This window comes from Natator depressus, chromosome 1 (assembly GCF_965152275.1).
Source record: "Natator depressus isolate rNatDep1 chromosome 1, rNatDep2.hap1, whole genome shotgun sequence".
NCBI lineage: Eukaryota > Metazoa > Chordata > Testudines > Cheloniidae > Natator > Natator depressus.
This window is the reverse complement of record NC_134234.1, coordinates 269,595,047-269,610,435: the sequence shown is the minus strand read 5'-3', so window position 1 is coordinate 269,610,435 and position 15,389 is coordinate 269,595,047. Positions and strand designations below refer to the sequence as shown.

The 15,389-nt window shown below is 46.6% G+C and overlaps 1 protein-coding gene across 1 annotated transcript; it reads right to left on the bottom strand.

Annotated features, from left to right (window-relative positions):
- Nucleotides 1-10,151: 10,151 nt before the first annotated feature.
- DUSP6 (dual specificity phosphatase 6) lies at nucleotides 10,152-14,800 on the bottom strand. Its single transcript, XM_074941922.1, has 3 exons — nucleotides 13,965-14,800; nucleotides 12,910-13,344; nucleotides 10,152-11,387 (listed from the first exon to the last, which is right to left on the bottom strand). Exons 1-3 carry the CDS (start codon nucleotides 14,365-14,367, stop codon nucleotides 11,080-11,082), a joined length of 1,146 nt encoding a protein of 381 aa, XP_074798023.1. The 5' UTR covers nucleotides 14,368-14,800; the 3' UTR covers nucleotides 10,152-11,079.
- Nucleotides 14,801-15,389: the final 589 nt, after the last annotated feature.

The following is a 15,389-nucleotide window of genomic DNA, read 5'->3' as shown; positions in this document are numbered from 1 at the left end:
AGATTGTCAATGTACTGTTCCACTCAGCAAATGGGCCACCATATTCTGCAGCTTCCGAGTGGTCTTAACATGTAGCCCCATGTGGAGTCCATCACAAGAGCAGATTTTCAAGGTGGCAAAAGGTGCAAACAAGTACAGCTAGATATCAGTTGGCATTCCAAGAAAACAGCCATGTTCACCTCACCAAACAGCTGGAAAATGTCTCCTTGGCATTGTCCACTATGTACTTACACATCCAGAAGAAATGTTGGGGCTAACCAAACCCCAAATTTTCACACCTAGGGGACAAATGGCAGGTCAGCTTCCTCAATCAGGGTATTCCAGCTGCTTCCCGCATTTATCAGGTATTCCAGCTGCTTCCCGCATCCAACCAACACAATCTCCACCTTATCAGATTGAGCTTCAGACAGCTAACTCACACCCTGCACTAGTTCTCTTCCGAGCACACAGTGGACCATCCATTCTGCTTACTTAGCAGGATCAGTTGAGATGAAGGCACAGAGCTGAGTATCAGCCACCTATTGAAGACAACTCACCTTATGTTTCCTTACTATCCCTCTTTGAAGCCTTTTATACAGGTTGGTCAGGCAGGGGAACCCAATGACACCCTGAAGCACCTCACACCCAGGACCCCGTAACTCTGAAGAGCAGTCACCCTTAATTCCCCATGTTGGATCATATTAAAGAAGTTCTGTATTAAAATCAACAAATGAGTTTGATTCCCCATATTTTAAATTCCAGGGTATTACTAATTAAGAGGTCTCTTGTTTTTGGTACTGTTTCTCTCCTTCTATGTGTGAAACTTGCAAGCTGCTAATTGCGTTAGTACATTCTAAGACAGAGTCTGTTCTCAAAGCAATTCACACAGAGAGAGACTCAAAGCAATACTCTGTAACAATAGAAACAGCACCCAGAGACTCCCCGCCCTTTTGTTGTATTAACAATTGTGATTAAAATAGAGATAGAGGATGTATGTGGATGGATGCTTGGTGTGGATAATAACTGAATGATCAGGGAGGTGCCAGCCTAAGAGTCCAGTGTCCATCGGCTGAAGAAGGTGTCAAGTGGAAATAACCAGAGGACCCCCGGAGGGCAGACTGGAATCCACCCAACAGCCTCAAGAATGGGAGAACCAAAGAACAGGATAACATCTGGCAGCATGGAGCCCTCAGGAATGTGTCATCTGCTGATTGATTCAGCAACAGCATGATGAAGCAATTCCCATAGACTGGCATAAGAAGAAACTCCTATAAAAATGGACTCTAGAAAGTGAGAACTTTGGGGTCTGATTCTGCAAACCAACTTCCAGGAGCATCAGATGAGCATCTGACAAGGCCTTGCTCCCTCCTCATCTCCAGGCCACCTGGCCAGTGGCTTGGCATGAGCAACTCTAAGGCTGGTAACTATGATAACAACCTTGCAGAACCTGTGAGTGTGTGTTTGTATGAATGAATGTGTGAATAAATATGAGATTGAATGGAATGTTATAGCTATAACTAACTGCTTACTATGATTCTTTCTGTATTCGCAATAAATGTGGTATTTTGCCTCTTCCCCTTTAATAAGATCCTGCTGGTTTTTATTTTATTGGTATAACACCCACACATAATTCCCCCCCCCCCCCCGCATTCTCTCTGACAAAAAGGAGGGAAGCTGCTCCTTTTACTCCCACCAGGGACCACAGACATGCCATCCACACAGGGCTACCCATTTGTCACAGAGGTCACAGTGCTCTTGGAAATCATGAATTTGAATAACGTCTGTGATATGTTGGAAATGGCTGTAAAAACACAACTGAGTAGCATTTGTGACCTGGCACATGGGGTTCCAGCACCAGTCAGGTTTGGCCTGTCTGCCCAATCTCCATCAATGGAGGGGTGACAGGCCAACCTTGAGCGGCACTGTGACCCGAGTCTAGGTAACAACACCACTCCAGGTTGGCCCATCTGCCCCTCTGTAGATGGAGACGGAGGGATGGGCAGGCCAAACCTGACGAGCGCTGCAACTCTGTGTGGCAGGTCACAACGCCTGGAGCAGGGGAGCAGCCTCTGCAGGGTGACAGGTTTCAGAGTAGCAGCCAAATTAGTCTGTATCTGCAAAAAGAACAGGAGTACTTGTGGCACCTTAGAGACTAACAAATTTATTTGAGCATAAGCTTTTGTGGGCTACAGCCCACTTCATCAGATGCATGCAGTGGAAAATACAGTAGGAAGATTTTATATACACAGAGAAAATGAAACAATGGGTGTTACCATACACACTATAACAAGAGTGATCAGTTAAGGTGAGCTATTACCAGCAGGAGAGAAAAAAAACCTTTTGGAGTGATAATCAAGATGGGCCATTTCCAGCACTTGACAAGAATGTGTGAGGAACAGTGGGGGTGGGGGGTGCGGGGGGGAATAAACATGAGGAAATAGTTTTACTTTGTGTAATGACACATCCACTCCCAGTCTTTATTCAAGCCTAATTTAATGGTGTCCAGTCTGCGAATTAATTCCAATTCATCAGTCTCTCGTTGGAGTCTGTTTCTGAAGTTTTTTGGTTCTAATATTGCGACTTTTAGGTCTGTAATTGAGTGACCAGAGAGATTGAAGTGTTCGCCTACTGGTTTTTGTATGTTATAATTATTAACCCTCCTGACGCAGAGATTGAAAATTACAAATGCATGTTATGGTAATGATGACATTGCTAGTTCTCCTAGATAAATGGAACAGTAACAATGCTCAGTCCCATTGCTGCAAAGAGGGGGATTCTATTGGAGACATGGTGCAATGAAAATGGGCATGGTACAGTAGATAGCGTGATGTTTTCTCATAACCATTTTCTGATAGTAAAAGGAACACAGACTCTGACTAATATTTTTCCTTTGCCCCGGGTGTGAACTCCTGACAATTATTATCAGATTATCCTGACAATTCTGTGGAGCAAGCTCATACCTGGGTGAATATAACAAACTGGCTGGCCTTAGGGAACTAACACTTTATCTCCTCAACAAAATACCTAGAGAGATGCCCTATTCTTTTTGGACTAGTCCCTTGAAAGTGAAGTCTGATGCTACCAAATAAAGCTGCCCATCGGAACAGTGCACATTAAACTTTCAAAGTAGAATTATTGCAGCTTTAAGACTTAATTTTATGAATGATAAAGGCACCTTTATATTATGGCTGTTGTTATTCAAAGATCTGTGCTTAGATGAGAAGAAAATGTAGATAGGAAACAACACTGGAAAGTAAAAATCCAACATTTATGTTACATTATGTATTCATTCATGAGGAATTAGTACTTTCATGCTAACATGTTGCCCCTTTTGGCCCAAGAGGAAAGGGGCTGACAGGTTTATTTCTATTAGAAGAAGAAATTGATGGGACAGTTCATGTATATTCTTTGTGCAGTCCTGTTTATTAAAGTTTTGTTTCCCTAACACGGTAGAAACAAACAGCGGCAGGCAGTTTCCTTGCTCAGAAATCCCCAAACCTGCCTCTTCAGTGACTTCTGTGCCCAAGAAGCTCCATCTCTCTGCTTCTTCTCATTTTGCCAACTCACAGTTTGCCATCCAATCTCCCAGCCCACTGCTTTTGCAACCAGTCCCAGGGAAGACCCTCAAATTATACAGTTTAGCCCTATTTTGCCAAGCAGCCCAGTGCCTTGGGCAGTAGCTTCCTATTTTTTCAGCTAACACTATATGTATGTATGTGTATGTGTATATATATCTCTCATTTAATTGTTCCTTCCATTTAGCCTGAAAGATGGGTGCTGAGCACCCCATTGATTTCAATCAGGTCTGTGAATGTCTGTAGATCAAAGACCTGCATGATGGCAGCCATTAACACTTTCCAGCATAACCTATGAAATCCAAAAGTAGCTAGTAGCTCAGCAAGGAATGAATTGGTCCCTATCCCAAAAACAGGTATGTTGTAGTAGGCACAAGTGGAAGAGTCATTTGACATTCATTTCTGAAACAATACCTGGTGTCTTTCTGTGTCCATGAAAACAAATAGCAGCTCCTGTTTCAAAGAATAGCTCAGCAGAGCATATATCCCTATATGAAAGGGAACTCATATGCAATGCTTTTAAGCTTGATTTACCACAGGGTTACTCCGGTTTTAGATCAATGTAATTCCACTGATTTACATGGGCATAAAACCACAGCGATGAAGTTGAGAGCCCAAGCTTTTATATGCATGTAATATTAAGGGTCTGGTTGAAGATGACAAAAGCCAAGGAATAGGACAAGGTTTCTTGTTCTGGAACCTTCCCTGTTACCTTACCCAGGGAAAAGGGACCTACTTAACCTGGGGCTAATATATCTGCCTTCTATTACTCTCCTGTAGCCACCTGTCACAACAGATAAAATCAGCCAAAGAAAAGACAAAAGACACAGGAGAATTCAGCAATGCCCCCAAACTGCATCTTGAACAAAAAAGATGGAAACATTCATTTAAAAAACCCAAAGACCCTGTGTTTCTGTCAAAACATTACCAATTTGGAAAAGCAGATGTGTTGAATAAACCTCTACAGCAGGAATTTCCAAAGCACCTGTGCCTCTGGCACTTAGAGCAAAGTGCTTCATCCTGGTCTCCATGCTAAAGCAAACAGACCTCCCATACAGTATCATTTTATGTCTCCAGTATCTGCAGTGCTGGAGCAATTAAATGGTGGGACGGTGCCAGCATTCAGAGCTTTTCCTGAACCTTGTGGAAGATAGTTGTGAAATAGATCATGATGCATCACCCCTGCATCCCCCGCATACAATCCTGCATTTCAGTTTGTCATCAGGAAATATTTTCTAAACCGACGCTATACTCCCACTTTACGTTTTATACAATCTCTCTATATTTCTTGTATGTCAACATCCTTCACCAAACACTCCAGAATCCACTTGGTATGTGCAGACTCCTCAGTTAACTAACAACAGAAACCCTCTACTTCTGGTTCTTCCCTTTCCTTCTGAAGGCCATTACTTTCCTCAAAAGAGAGAAACACCCACTCTAGCTCTCTGCCTGACCAGTCTAGTCAGTAATAGCACATGCTTATTGCCAAAATATGAAGGAAAGCTGATGCAGCATCCATACCTGCCAACGTTTTGGGGGAGCATGGATTCCTTTGTGTCACCACTTATCATCAGAAAATGTGAGAGTCCTTTGTATTGCCCTCAAGCTATGAGGAATCCTGGCATCAAGTCTGTGGGCCAAATTCAGCACTCTGGAACATGTGCACATCTCTCATTGAAGACAGCAGGAGTGGTTGTGCACATCCCATGGCAGAATTTGGTCTTGTGTTTGTTTTTGCAATATTTGCATGGTACTGTAATACCCACAATACTTGCACTGCTAGCTTCTCTACATGCCTGAAGCTTGCATGAGTTGAGGGTATGTCTTCAATGCACAGTTAACCCAGGTAATTGTCTTCCGTGTCTAAGCACCCAAGTTAACCTAGCCCAGGTTTGAGTGTTCCCACAGCAAAGACCCTACTCACCAGGGCTGGCTCCAGGCACCAGCTAAGGAAGCATGTGCCTGGGGCGGCCCCCGTGAAGGGGCGGCATTTCGGCCAATCTTGGGGCGACGCTTCGGTGGCTCTCCAGCCCCTTTTTTTTTTGCTTCTGCAGTCCTGGCGGCGGTTTTGGGTTTTTTATGTGTGTGTTTTGGGCGGCAAAAAAGCTCGAGCCGGCCCTGCTACTCACACTACTGTGTCCTCACTATTTCTGCACTCACTTATGTGTGGCTGGAGGCATATCCCACAGTTCTTTGTGCTGAGATGTTCTAGGATTCTTGCCCAGTCAATTGTGGAAGAACTTGTCTCTCCTTCAGGGGGTGGGAGAACTGTGGGGAGGCAAGACCATCAGAGTTGAATGAATTTATACCCCAGTCAGGTAAGGTAGCCTGGGCGTAAAGCACCTGCATACGTAGTCAGAGATTTTTCCTGCATGAATGACAGATTTGGACTAAAATCCAGGTGACAGCCTGGGTTAACTGTGCAGTGAGGACATACTCTGAGGTCTGTGAGGTCAGTACTGCAGTCCTTACTCATGCAAAACTCCCACTGACTTCAGTGGGAGTGAAGACAGCAAAATGGAATCAAGATCAAGCCAAATGTAAAGTTTCAGACTTCAGCTGTTTTTACTATAGCCCTGATTAAATAAGCATGATTAGAACCTTTGACTGGGAAAATTCTTTCATCGGGTCGCCAGAGCTCAAAAGAAGCTGAAAGGATTTTACTGAAACTCCCAGAAACGGATCTCACGATCAGGCAGAAAATGTCACTGAGCGGTGAGTTATTCAGACAGTGGGGTGGGACTGTGAACACATGGGGGCAATAATGTACCATGAGCAGGAATGGGAAGAAACGGAACAGAAGAAAACTGGGATCAAGGAAAAAACCATCCTCTTAGTGAGATTGCGGAACAAAATATTTGGTGGAAACCTCCCCCCTTAAGTTATTTAAGATCAGACTGAACAAAGCAAACCTGTAAATGGGGCTGCACGTACTAGGCAGAGGTAGATGCTCTATCCAGCTCCTTAATTGGAGCAGCAGAGAAGCTGGGCTGAGAGCTAGACTGCTCCTAGCACCATTCCCTTCACTGGGGTGCTTGTGCCCTCAGCACTGGGAGCTGGCGTCTACAGTCATAGGCCTCTCGCCTGCACTGAATCAGAGAACACTGACTGTGCTATGTGAGAAAGGAGAGAGAGGGTCAAGAACTAGAGCTGTGGGGGAGGACTTGGAGAAGCGAGTAGCGTGATGAATTGCCCCTGAGTATCTGGATTGGTCTCATTTCAGGGGCCCTGTCTGTTGGTTTTACAATAAAATACTTGTGATTTGTCCCGGTTTTGAGAGATTCAGCACACCTGGCTACCTGAAAGAAACTGGTGAAATGGATGGCGGATTGAATCAGCACATACACATCTCAAGGACATCCCCCAGCAAGCCCCTGACTTGATGGCACTCTGCCTCCCAGTGATTCCCCCTCCACATGACTCCTCAAGCAATTACACAGAGTGAAACTGACCTAGTGGGGGAGGAAATGGGAGGAGGGGAATTTGCTTGGCTCTGGACAGGGAAGAGTAGGCATTTTTCTCTCTCTTGTCCTCCTATGCACCTTTCCCCTATGTTCATCAAGACCTTCCCCTGTGAATTTCCCCACCCTGGAGGAGGTTTTGTTTTTTTCACTAAAACCATCTAGAGGGAAAGCAGGAGAGATGACTGACTGATAGTGAAGGAAGGTGGGAGCAGATTTGGGGGCATAAGGAAAGCAGCAACAGATTAATGGGGAAGAAAAGAGAGGGAAGGAGGTTCCTGGGGCAGTCAAGAGAGACAGAGCGAGACATGGAGGGGGTGTAGGAAAAAAGTAAAAGTACAGCTTGGGAGGAGGGAGAAAATAGTGCAAAGAAGGAGAAAGGGGAAGGAGGAGATAGGTTTGAGGAAAGAAAAAATGACAGACAAAAAGGGGTAAGACATTTTAAAGGGGGAAGTGGCTGGAAAAGATGTAAAAGGTTAAGAAGGGAGAGGAAAAGCAGTGACAGACACAATGTGCTAATTACGTGACATTATTAAATAGAAGGTTGAAAGCAAAATGCTAATGCAGGTTCACAGTCTCGCCAGGCCCCTTGAAGTCAAGGGGAGTTTTCCAATTGACTTTCAGGGGACAGGACTTCACGCCCAGTGCTGAAGACATCAGTAGGGTGAACCGGTTCAAGCCTGCCAGGCACCACTTTCTCTGCTAAAATCTTAGAAACTTCTGAATAGCAATTCCATATCTGCCTCCCTTTGGAATGTACCACATTACAGCAGAGGACAGGGCAGGGCAGGGCAGGGCTATTTTTAATTTCCAGGGGAGGATCCTCCCACTGGATTTCCCCACAAACACAGAGGATTTATTCTCCCCACTTACAAATGATCAGTCAAACCACTACAGCAGCTGCCAGCCCTCACCCTCCCTCTCCCCCCAAACCTGAGACCTTGCACTAACCCCAGCAAAGACCAAAGCAGGGGTGGAGGGAGAGAATTATGTTAATTAACACTGAAGGCAAGTGTTTTTTGGCAGGCATAAAATAAGGGGGGAGGAATTAGCAAGAGGACCCAGGGCTCAGGATGTTTGACAACTACTAGTTCCCAGTAACCAGAGTCACATGGGGCTAAACAGGGCTCCTGCTGGAAAGGGGTAGACCTCCTTCCACCTCTAAAATCGTGTGTGACTAAACAGCCAGGGCCAGCACCTCAGCTGGTGTACATTGGTGTCGCTCTATTGAAAAAAAAAAAAATCAACATAGCAACACTGATCTCCAACAGCTGAAGAACTGGCCTTCGCTATTTGCTAGTTCTGGGGGGAAAAATGATGAATTGCAGAACTACCAATTTAGTGTTAGTCATTTGGTGAAACAGGAAGGAAGCAGGAAACCCTTGTGAATACTAAGTTCTCAAAGCCCAGTTTGCAAAGAAAACTAGATCTTTATGGGTCAAGCTGGTGCTGCACTTCTCCCCTGCCTCTCCACCTGCTGGGTATCTCACCACAATTAGCATTTGCTAATTTAGCAGCAACCTTTCCACAGCACGAATTGCTTAGTTGCAGGATAGTTCAGTGGACTCCCTTAAAAAAAAGAGGAAGTCATACACTTGCTCAATGGGAGAGGCTCAACTGCGCTCAACAGGTTCAGTTCACAGTGACCCTGCCCTGCTTCCTGCTATTCACATGTGTTACTTCCCTTTTGTGGTAACGGCCTGTGGCCCTCAGCCAGAAAACATTATTAATTTCAGAAGTGGCCTGACAACAAACCCACAGTGAAACGAGAGGAAGTGGTGGAGAGGCCATCTGTCGGCTTCAGCAGAACAGTAGGAATATAGCTATGCTGCTTCTACAAGGAAAGCAGATTAATAATCCACAAAGAGGAAACTGCCTAAAATTATCCACAGACCATATTAAAAAAAAAAAAAAAAAAGTCACTTGAGCTGCAGCTGGACAGGAAATTGCTAGAGCTGCTTGCAAATCTCCACTTTGAACAGCACAGTATGGGGAATGCCAAGAGCGGAAACCGTTCAAAACTGGATTAGCACAAGCCAAATTTAACCGCAACCCACTTCTACTTTCACAGTTTAGGCACTCAATCTAGGTCACTACTACAAGAGACACCAACTTTTTTTTTTTTCTTCTGTGTTGTGTTTGTTTTTCGTTTCACACGCTTGCCGTTCCTAAAGTTACAGGAAACACCTTTTGGTTGCCAGGAATTCTAAAGCACCCCAGTCCGCAGCGTATGCTGGAGAATCAGCCAGTCCTGACTTGACAACATGCAGACTTATACATTTCACCCTATTACCATCCTTGCTATTTAAATGAACTAGAACAAACAGGAAGTTACAGTCTGAAGCGTTACCCTGGCTAAAATCTATCCTGTTCCTTCTGCACAGACAGAATTGTTTCAGTGCAGCTAAAGAAGAAACTGGGTGTCCCAGGCATTGTTAACTGTATCTAGAACCTGCACCGTTCCAGCACAGGTCAGCAGTGACTGACAGTCATTTACTCTCTGTGGACTGCCTAAGGGTTGACATGAGTTGGTAGTTCCAAACCCATTATTAGTGGATAAGTAACCACGCCACAGAAAACACAGATCTTTTGGCATGCTCAGCAGAAAGGCAAAAGTTATTCAATCAGCATAGAAACCAACTATTCCACCCATCCCTAGAAGTAGCCCTGCCATAACAGGGTAGCAGTACATTGATGGGGCAGTGTGGGGGAAGTCTGAGTTGTTTCTATGTATGCTCTGTCTTTTCTGTGATTAAGCAGAGGCTATAGAAATCCATCCTCCCCGCCAGGCTAAGATGATAGGGCTATCTGTGCAGTAACTATTAATTTAGATTACGGTGGGCCAAAGCAGGGATCAGGACTTTATTGTGCAAGGGCTGTACAAAAATGTTGTTAAGAGACATGCCCTCCTTAAAAATATTCCAATGTATATGCAATTCATCACTAGGAGGGAAATAAACCACTCAGATTCTCAATAGCCAAAAATAGTAATTTATTAATAATTTAAAAATGTACATTCTTATAATAAATTCCAGCTTAAACCTTTTACACCATGAATTAGGCTCTCCCTCATTGGCAATCATATGCAAGTTCACCTTGCGTACGCACAAGTACACATGCTCACATGTACTTCCAGTTCTATACAAAAAAAAAAAAAAAAGACAAAATATTGCATTTGAGGTGAAGCTCCCTGAAGAGTTTGTACAGATATAAAGCACTGTTTAGCATATCTGAAATGTTTCTGAAGACAAATCTCTTCCAAGACGATCTATTTACAAAGGTTTAAAAAAAAAAAAAGTGAGAAACAGCAGTACAAGGGGAGAGGGGGGACTTACAAGGAAAATAAAAATAAAAAAGGAAGAGACTCCACTGATTCCCAGAATGTGAATAGCAAATTTCTGACCATAGCCACTGTCTCTCAAGTTTGCCTCAGCTCAATTGAACAATAAAATCAAGCATGCTGCAAATGTATTCTTTGCAAGGGGGCAGGGGGACAGAAAAATAATTCATGAAGAGCACAAAAATGTAGCAGTCCTTTGGGTTGATTTCTTTTCTATAGGCGAAAGTTACAAAATAAAAACATTGCCCATGGATTTAAGATTAAATATTTACACTGATCAAATAGCACACTACAGAACTGGCAGCAAACAAGTACTCCAAATACACTGAGCTGAAACCTCTCTCTTTGGCTCCTCTAAATTAAAAAAGAACCAGTCTTCACTGAAGACAACAATCTATGTTACAGATCCCAAAGCAAAGAAGGAAGTAGGAAATTCCCAGTCGCTGGAGAACACGTGCTCAGAATGCCCAGTCTCCCCCTACTGTTGGAAGTCCTCAGTTCCAAGCCCCTGTCCAGGCGGGTGGTTGTGCAGGCAGCAGGTGTGCTGCCTGCCTTGGGGCTGTTCCTTCTGGGAGACCTCAGCAAGTTCCCTTGTAACCTTTTCCAGCATGCACTGGCAGGGGACACGAGAGAGCAAAGCTCCATCTCCTTCCTGCTGCCAGAGGGAAACCATTGAGGAATGATCACAGGATTCTGACCTGGTGGGGAGGCCAGGGGGGAGCGCTCACGTGGACTGCCGGGAATCCACTTGGAAGACGTTCTGGTTGGAGGGAGTGGTAAAGTAGAGCTGCTGGCTGGGCACGCGATTGTCGCAGGGGCTGCTGAGCCCCAGGGTCCGCTCGAAGTCCAGCAGCTGGCCCATGAAGTTGAAGTTGGGCGAGATGTTGGATTTCTTCAACTTGACAATGTCGTAGGCGTCATTCATGGACAAGTTGAGCTTTTGCATGAGGTATGCGACGGTCACGGTGACCGAGCGGCTGATCCCTGCTAAGCAGTGCACCAGGACTCCGCAGTTCTTCCCCCGAGCTTCATCTGCACACACAGAGACAGGGAACACAAGACAGAAGAGATGCTCATGATCCAGCTGTGACATAGGAGAAATGGGGGAGGTCGATTCAGATCTCACTTATTACCAATGTGAATCAAGAGTGACCCCAGTGAGGTCAACGGAGACCGTTACACGAGTGCAAAACCGAAGTGAGATCAGAATCGGACCCTGAGCTCAGCACTGCATGGAAATCAGAAGGCTGATGCAACTTCACAGTGGCACAGAGGAAACATGCTGTGACCCAGCCCAGACTTTTTATTTTTATTTTCAGAAGATGCTATTTGCACTGAATGCTGGCCCAAAGAAAACCCGTCTCCCTGTGCACATTTCCCCCAGCATGTGAAAACTAGAAACCTCGCCGTGTGCCACTGAATGCTTTTCACAGACCAGCAGGCTGCAAAGGTCTATTAAATTATTCTCCAACTCTTGTGCTGCTAACAATGGAGGTATTCAGGCATTTGAAAAGAATGAGGGAAGTCACAGGGGACAGCCCATTAGGAGGAACAGGATGTCAACGTTGCTGGAAAATGGGTTCCTTTGTAAAAGGAAATACATTACAATGCCTGGAGATTAGTTTCTTCGCCGCTTCCAGCCCACATTTCTTCTTGCTGGGCTCAGATTACCTACATACTTCACTAGTACAGGTATCTCTCCACCGGATCACACCACAGTTTTCCAAAACACAATATGCCCATCCATAACCCTCTCTTCCCCGCCTCAAATAAGAAAAGCAATCAACTCAGAGGAGATCAGAAATCCCCATGGTGGTTCAGCAAGAAAAGCAATATCAATCTGAATCAGTAACATGAAAGAGTTTTGAGGTGTGTGTACTATCTACCTAGAGTGATATGTGTGAAGTGACTTTATCTTGCACCCTCGGTTTTAGGCAGAACTCCTCACTATTTACATTTGGGAAACTGATGGACAAAATTATTTAATGGAGTTCTAGCTTAAGCGCTAAATCTGAAAGGAATACAATTATTTATAGGAGATTTACCTTTAAAGACACTATACCTCTGGAAGGGATACCATTATTTACAGGCTATATAGCTAAGTATACCACTATAAATCTGAAATTACTTTTAATTGCAATTCTCTCTTGGAAACAAAAAAAAAATTTAAAACATCACCTCTGTTTTTAAGACTACGACCTAGATAAACAATAATAAAACTACTAATAATAAATTCACTAGTGCGGATTCTCTCTATTCCCCAAATTTAGCACACTGGGATACATCGTTATGGGGTGATCCCATATCAGCTCGACATACAAATAAACATATTTGCAACCTGTGAATACAGTTGCTAATTCAAAAGGACTTGTCGCCTAAATCTAGAAAAACAAATTCTATCCGCCCTTTTAATTTCAATCAGTTTTGAAAGCCGAACATTGCGCCTCGGCTACGTGAGACATGCGGCTGACAAATACGAAAGATTAAGGGTTTAAACTCGGCAAATGATAAACATCTGGTGGTCCTTTAGCGGTCATAATTCATTAGGGCTCACCTATGAAAGAGATGGCCTCGGGAAAGAACTGAGACAAGTTTTGACTCCAGTGGTCGGAGATGGGGATCTGCTTGTATTTAAACTCTCCGGCATTCTCAAAGAGATTAGGCAGATTGGGGGTCACATTCAAGATGTATTTAATGCCAAACTCTTCTAAAACGTCCAGATTGGTGGAGTCCTTAGCGCAGCCCAAGTAGAGGTAGGGTAAAATCTCGACCGGGAAGGAAGGCTGGTTGTTGGACAGAGGACTGCCATCTGAGTCAGTGGCACTATTGGGGTCTCGGTCCGTGTCAGATTCAATGTCGGAAGAGGAATCGGAGCTGATTCGGAGGCCCCCTAACCCCAGGACTGGCACAGGAGAGCTGCTGCTGCATGAACTGTCTAGGTTAGTTTCACAGTGCAGGGCGAATTCGGTCTGGAACTTGCTGAAGCCACCTGGGGAGGAAAGCACAGCACACATGCAATCTGAGTTGCTAGAGACCCTCTGCCGAGACAGACTCTGTATCCCCCCGAAGCCACACACGGAGAGAGGGGCACAAATGAAGCCACGTGAGGCGGCGAAGTTTGGGGAAACCGCACTGGTGTCAGCGGGGGACAGGAATCCAGTCCACAGCAGGGCTCAATGCATTTCCCTCCTGCTGGGGCTCGCCACACAAATGGATAGCAGCGCATTCCTTCGGCCACAACCCTTCCTTTCTGCACTGACCGCGAACGGGTTAGCACCGTCCGCTCTGCCCCGGGCCCCGCTAGCTCCCCACCCGGGTGCCTTCCTTACCCCCCTGCCCCCGTTTGTGGCTTGCAGGGATTTGCACCCAGGTGGGCAGGCGCGAGGCAGCGTGTCCCCACATGGCTCCTGCACGCTTCGGACTCAACGCCATGGAGGGTCATAAGCCCACAGAAGCTCGAGGCATGTGCACGGCCCGGCTACAGCTGAAATGCCGCAGGCGACAGACAAAGAACAAAACCCACCCAGCGCCAGGTCCTAGCGGGGCGCCCCCAACCCCCAGAGCCGCGGAACTGGGGCCGATCCCAGGCAGGTCGGTTTAACCCCTCACCTTCCAGGTAAAACGCTTTGCAGCCTTCATCTTTCAGCCGCTTGAGCAGCAAGCCCAGCACCGACTCCCCGCCCGTGTTCTCGTTCCACTCGCTGCTGTTCTCGTCGTACAGCACCACGGTGTCGGTCCCGCAGCGCCGGGCAAACTTCTCCCGGTCCTGGTCGCTGGCGGAGAAGAGGGCGCGCAGGGGCAGGTTGCCCTTCTGCAGCCGCCTCAGCATGATGCCGGGCAGGGCTACGCTGATGGCCGACTCGATGTGGGACGACTCGTACAACTCCTGCGAGCGACAGTCCATGAGCAGCAGCCGGCCGTTGCCCAGCTCCAGCTGCTCGTTCAGCCAAGCCACCGTTTTGCTGACAGCCATCTCGGACACGAAGGGAACGGGCCTGAACGTATCTAGCATGAGGAAAGGCTGGGGGCGAGCGGCGTGCGGCTTATAAACTGCCCGCTCACTGAGGCATAAGGCTGAAAACCTAAACTGAACTCCGGCCCCCAGGAAAATGACTCACCCCTCCACACACACACACACACCTCGGGCTGCCTCCCCATGCACGGACAGCGATAGATGTGCGGGGAGGATACCAGTGCTCTGACTCCCCAATGCGGTTGGTTGCCGCACGCCCGGACTGCCTCGCTTTTTCTCAATGAGTCCCTGAATGAACCTGTCTAATCGCCGGCCCAGTCCAGCCGCTCGGGCTCTTTCTCCTCCCTGAGTGAATGAAATCCAATTAACGGGCCACTGACTTGCCCTCCTTTCGCTGAGCACAAAAATACTGCACTGGCCCCTGCTCTTGTGTGATCCCTCTCCCTCTGCCCCCCTTGTGTGCGCCTCGTCAGCCCCGACTCCCCCCCACTCGCCCCCCTGCTTCTCACAACGTGATATCCCCTCCTCCTCCGCTCAGTCCCCTTGATGTGATCAATGTCCCTTTGAATCAGCCCCGCACGCCCCTAGCGCCAGGCAGCTCCTCAATGGATACAAACACGGAACGTCTCAATGGATACATTCTCTCGCCCAGCCAATGAGGGCGCGCGGAAGGGGTTGTTGCCGTGGAGACGGACCGGCTAGAACAGGTTGTGTTGATGAATTGTTAATGAGTTTGTCATTCACAAAAACGGAAAGGAATTTCCGCTCCGGATAAGCTGAGTGCAAACAAGCAGCAACAGCAGCTCAGCGGGAGGAAGGAGAAAGAGGCGGTGGAGGAGTGGGGGCAGGTGAGGGGGGAGGCGCAGCCACCAGGGCCGTGCTGCTGAGGCTCATGTTTCCTTCTGGTAAAGTTCACACATAGCAGCAGAGCGATTACACAACAAATGGTGCAATTGTATGAGGAACAAGAGGGACCTTCTCCCTCTCCGAATTGTCTCCTCAAAAGCCTGATCTTGGTAGGAACGGGTTTGGCCGCTGTATCTCCCCCAACTCCTCTGGGT

What these genes read in the sequence shown, in the direction of transcription:
- DUSP6 (XM_074941922.1), bottom strand. Translation starts at nt 14,367, where the DNA reads ATGCTAGATACGTTCAGGCCCGTTCCCTTCGTGTCCGAGATGGCTGTC. An exon ending in CAAAGCGTTTTACCTGGAAG is followed by an intron (nt 13,345 to 13,964) that starts GTGAGGGGTTAA and finishes TTTCCTCCCCAG; the next exon opens with GTGGCTTCAGCAAGTTCCAG. An exon ending in CGAGGCCATCTCTTTCATAG is followed by an intron (nt 11,388 to 12,909) that starts GTGAGCCCTAAT and finishes CTGTGTGTGCAG; the next exon opens with ATGAAGCTCGGGGGAAGAAC.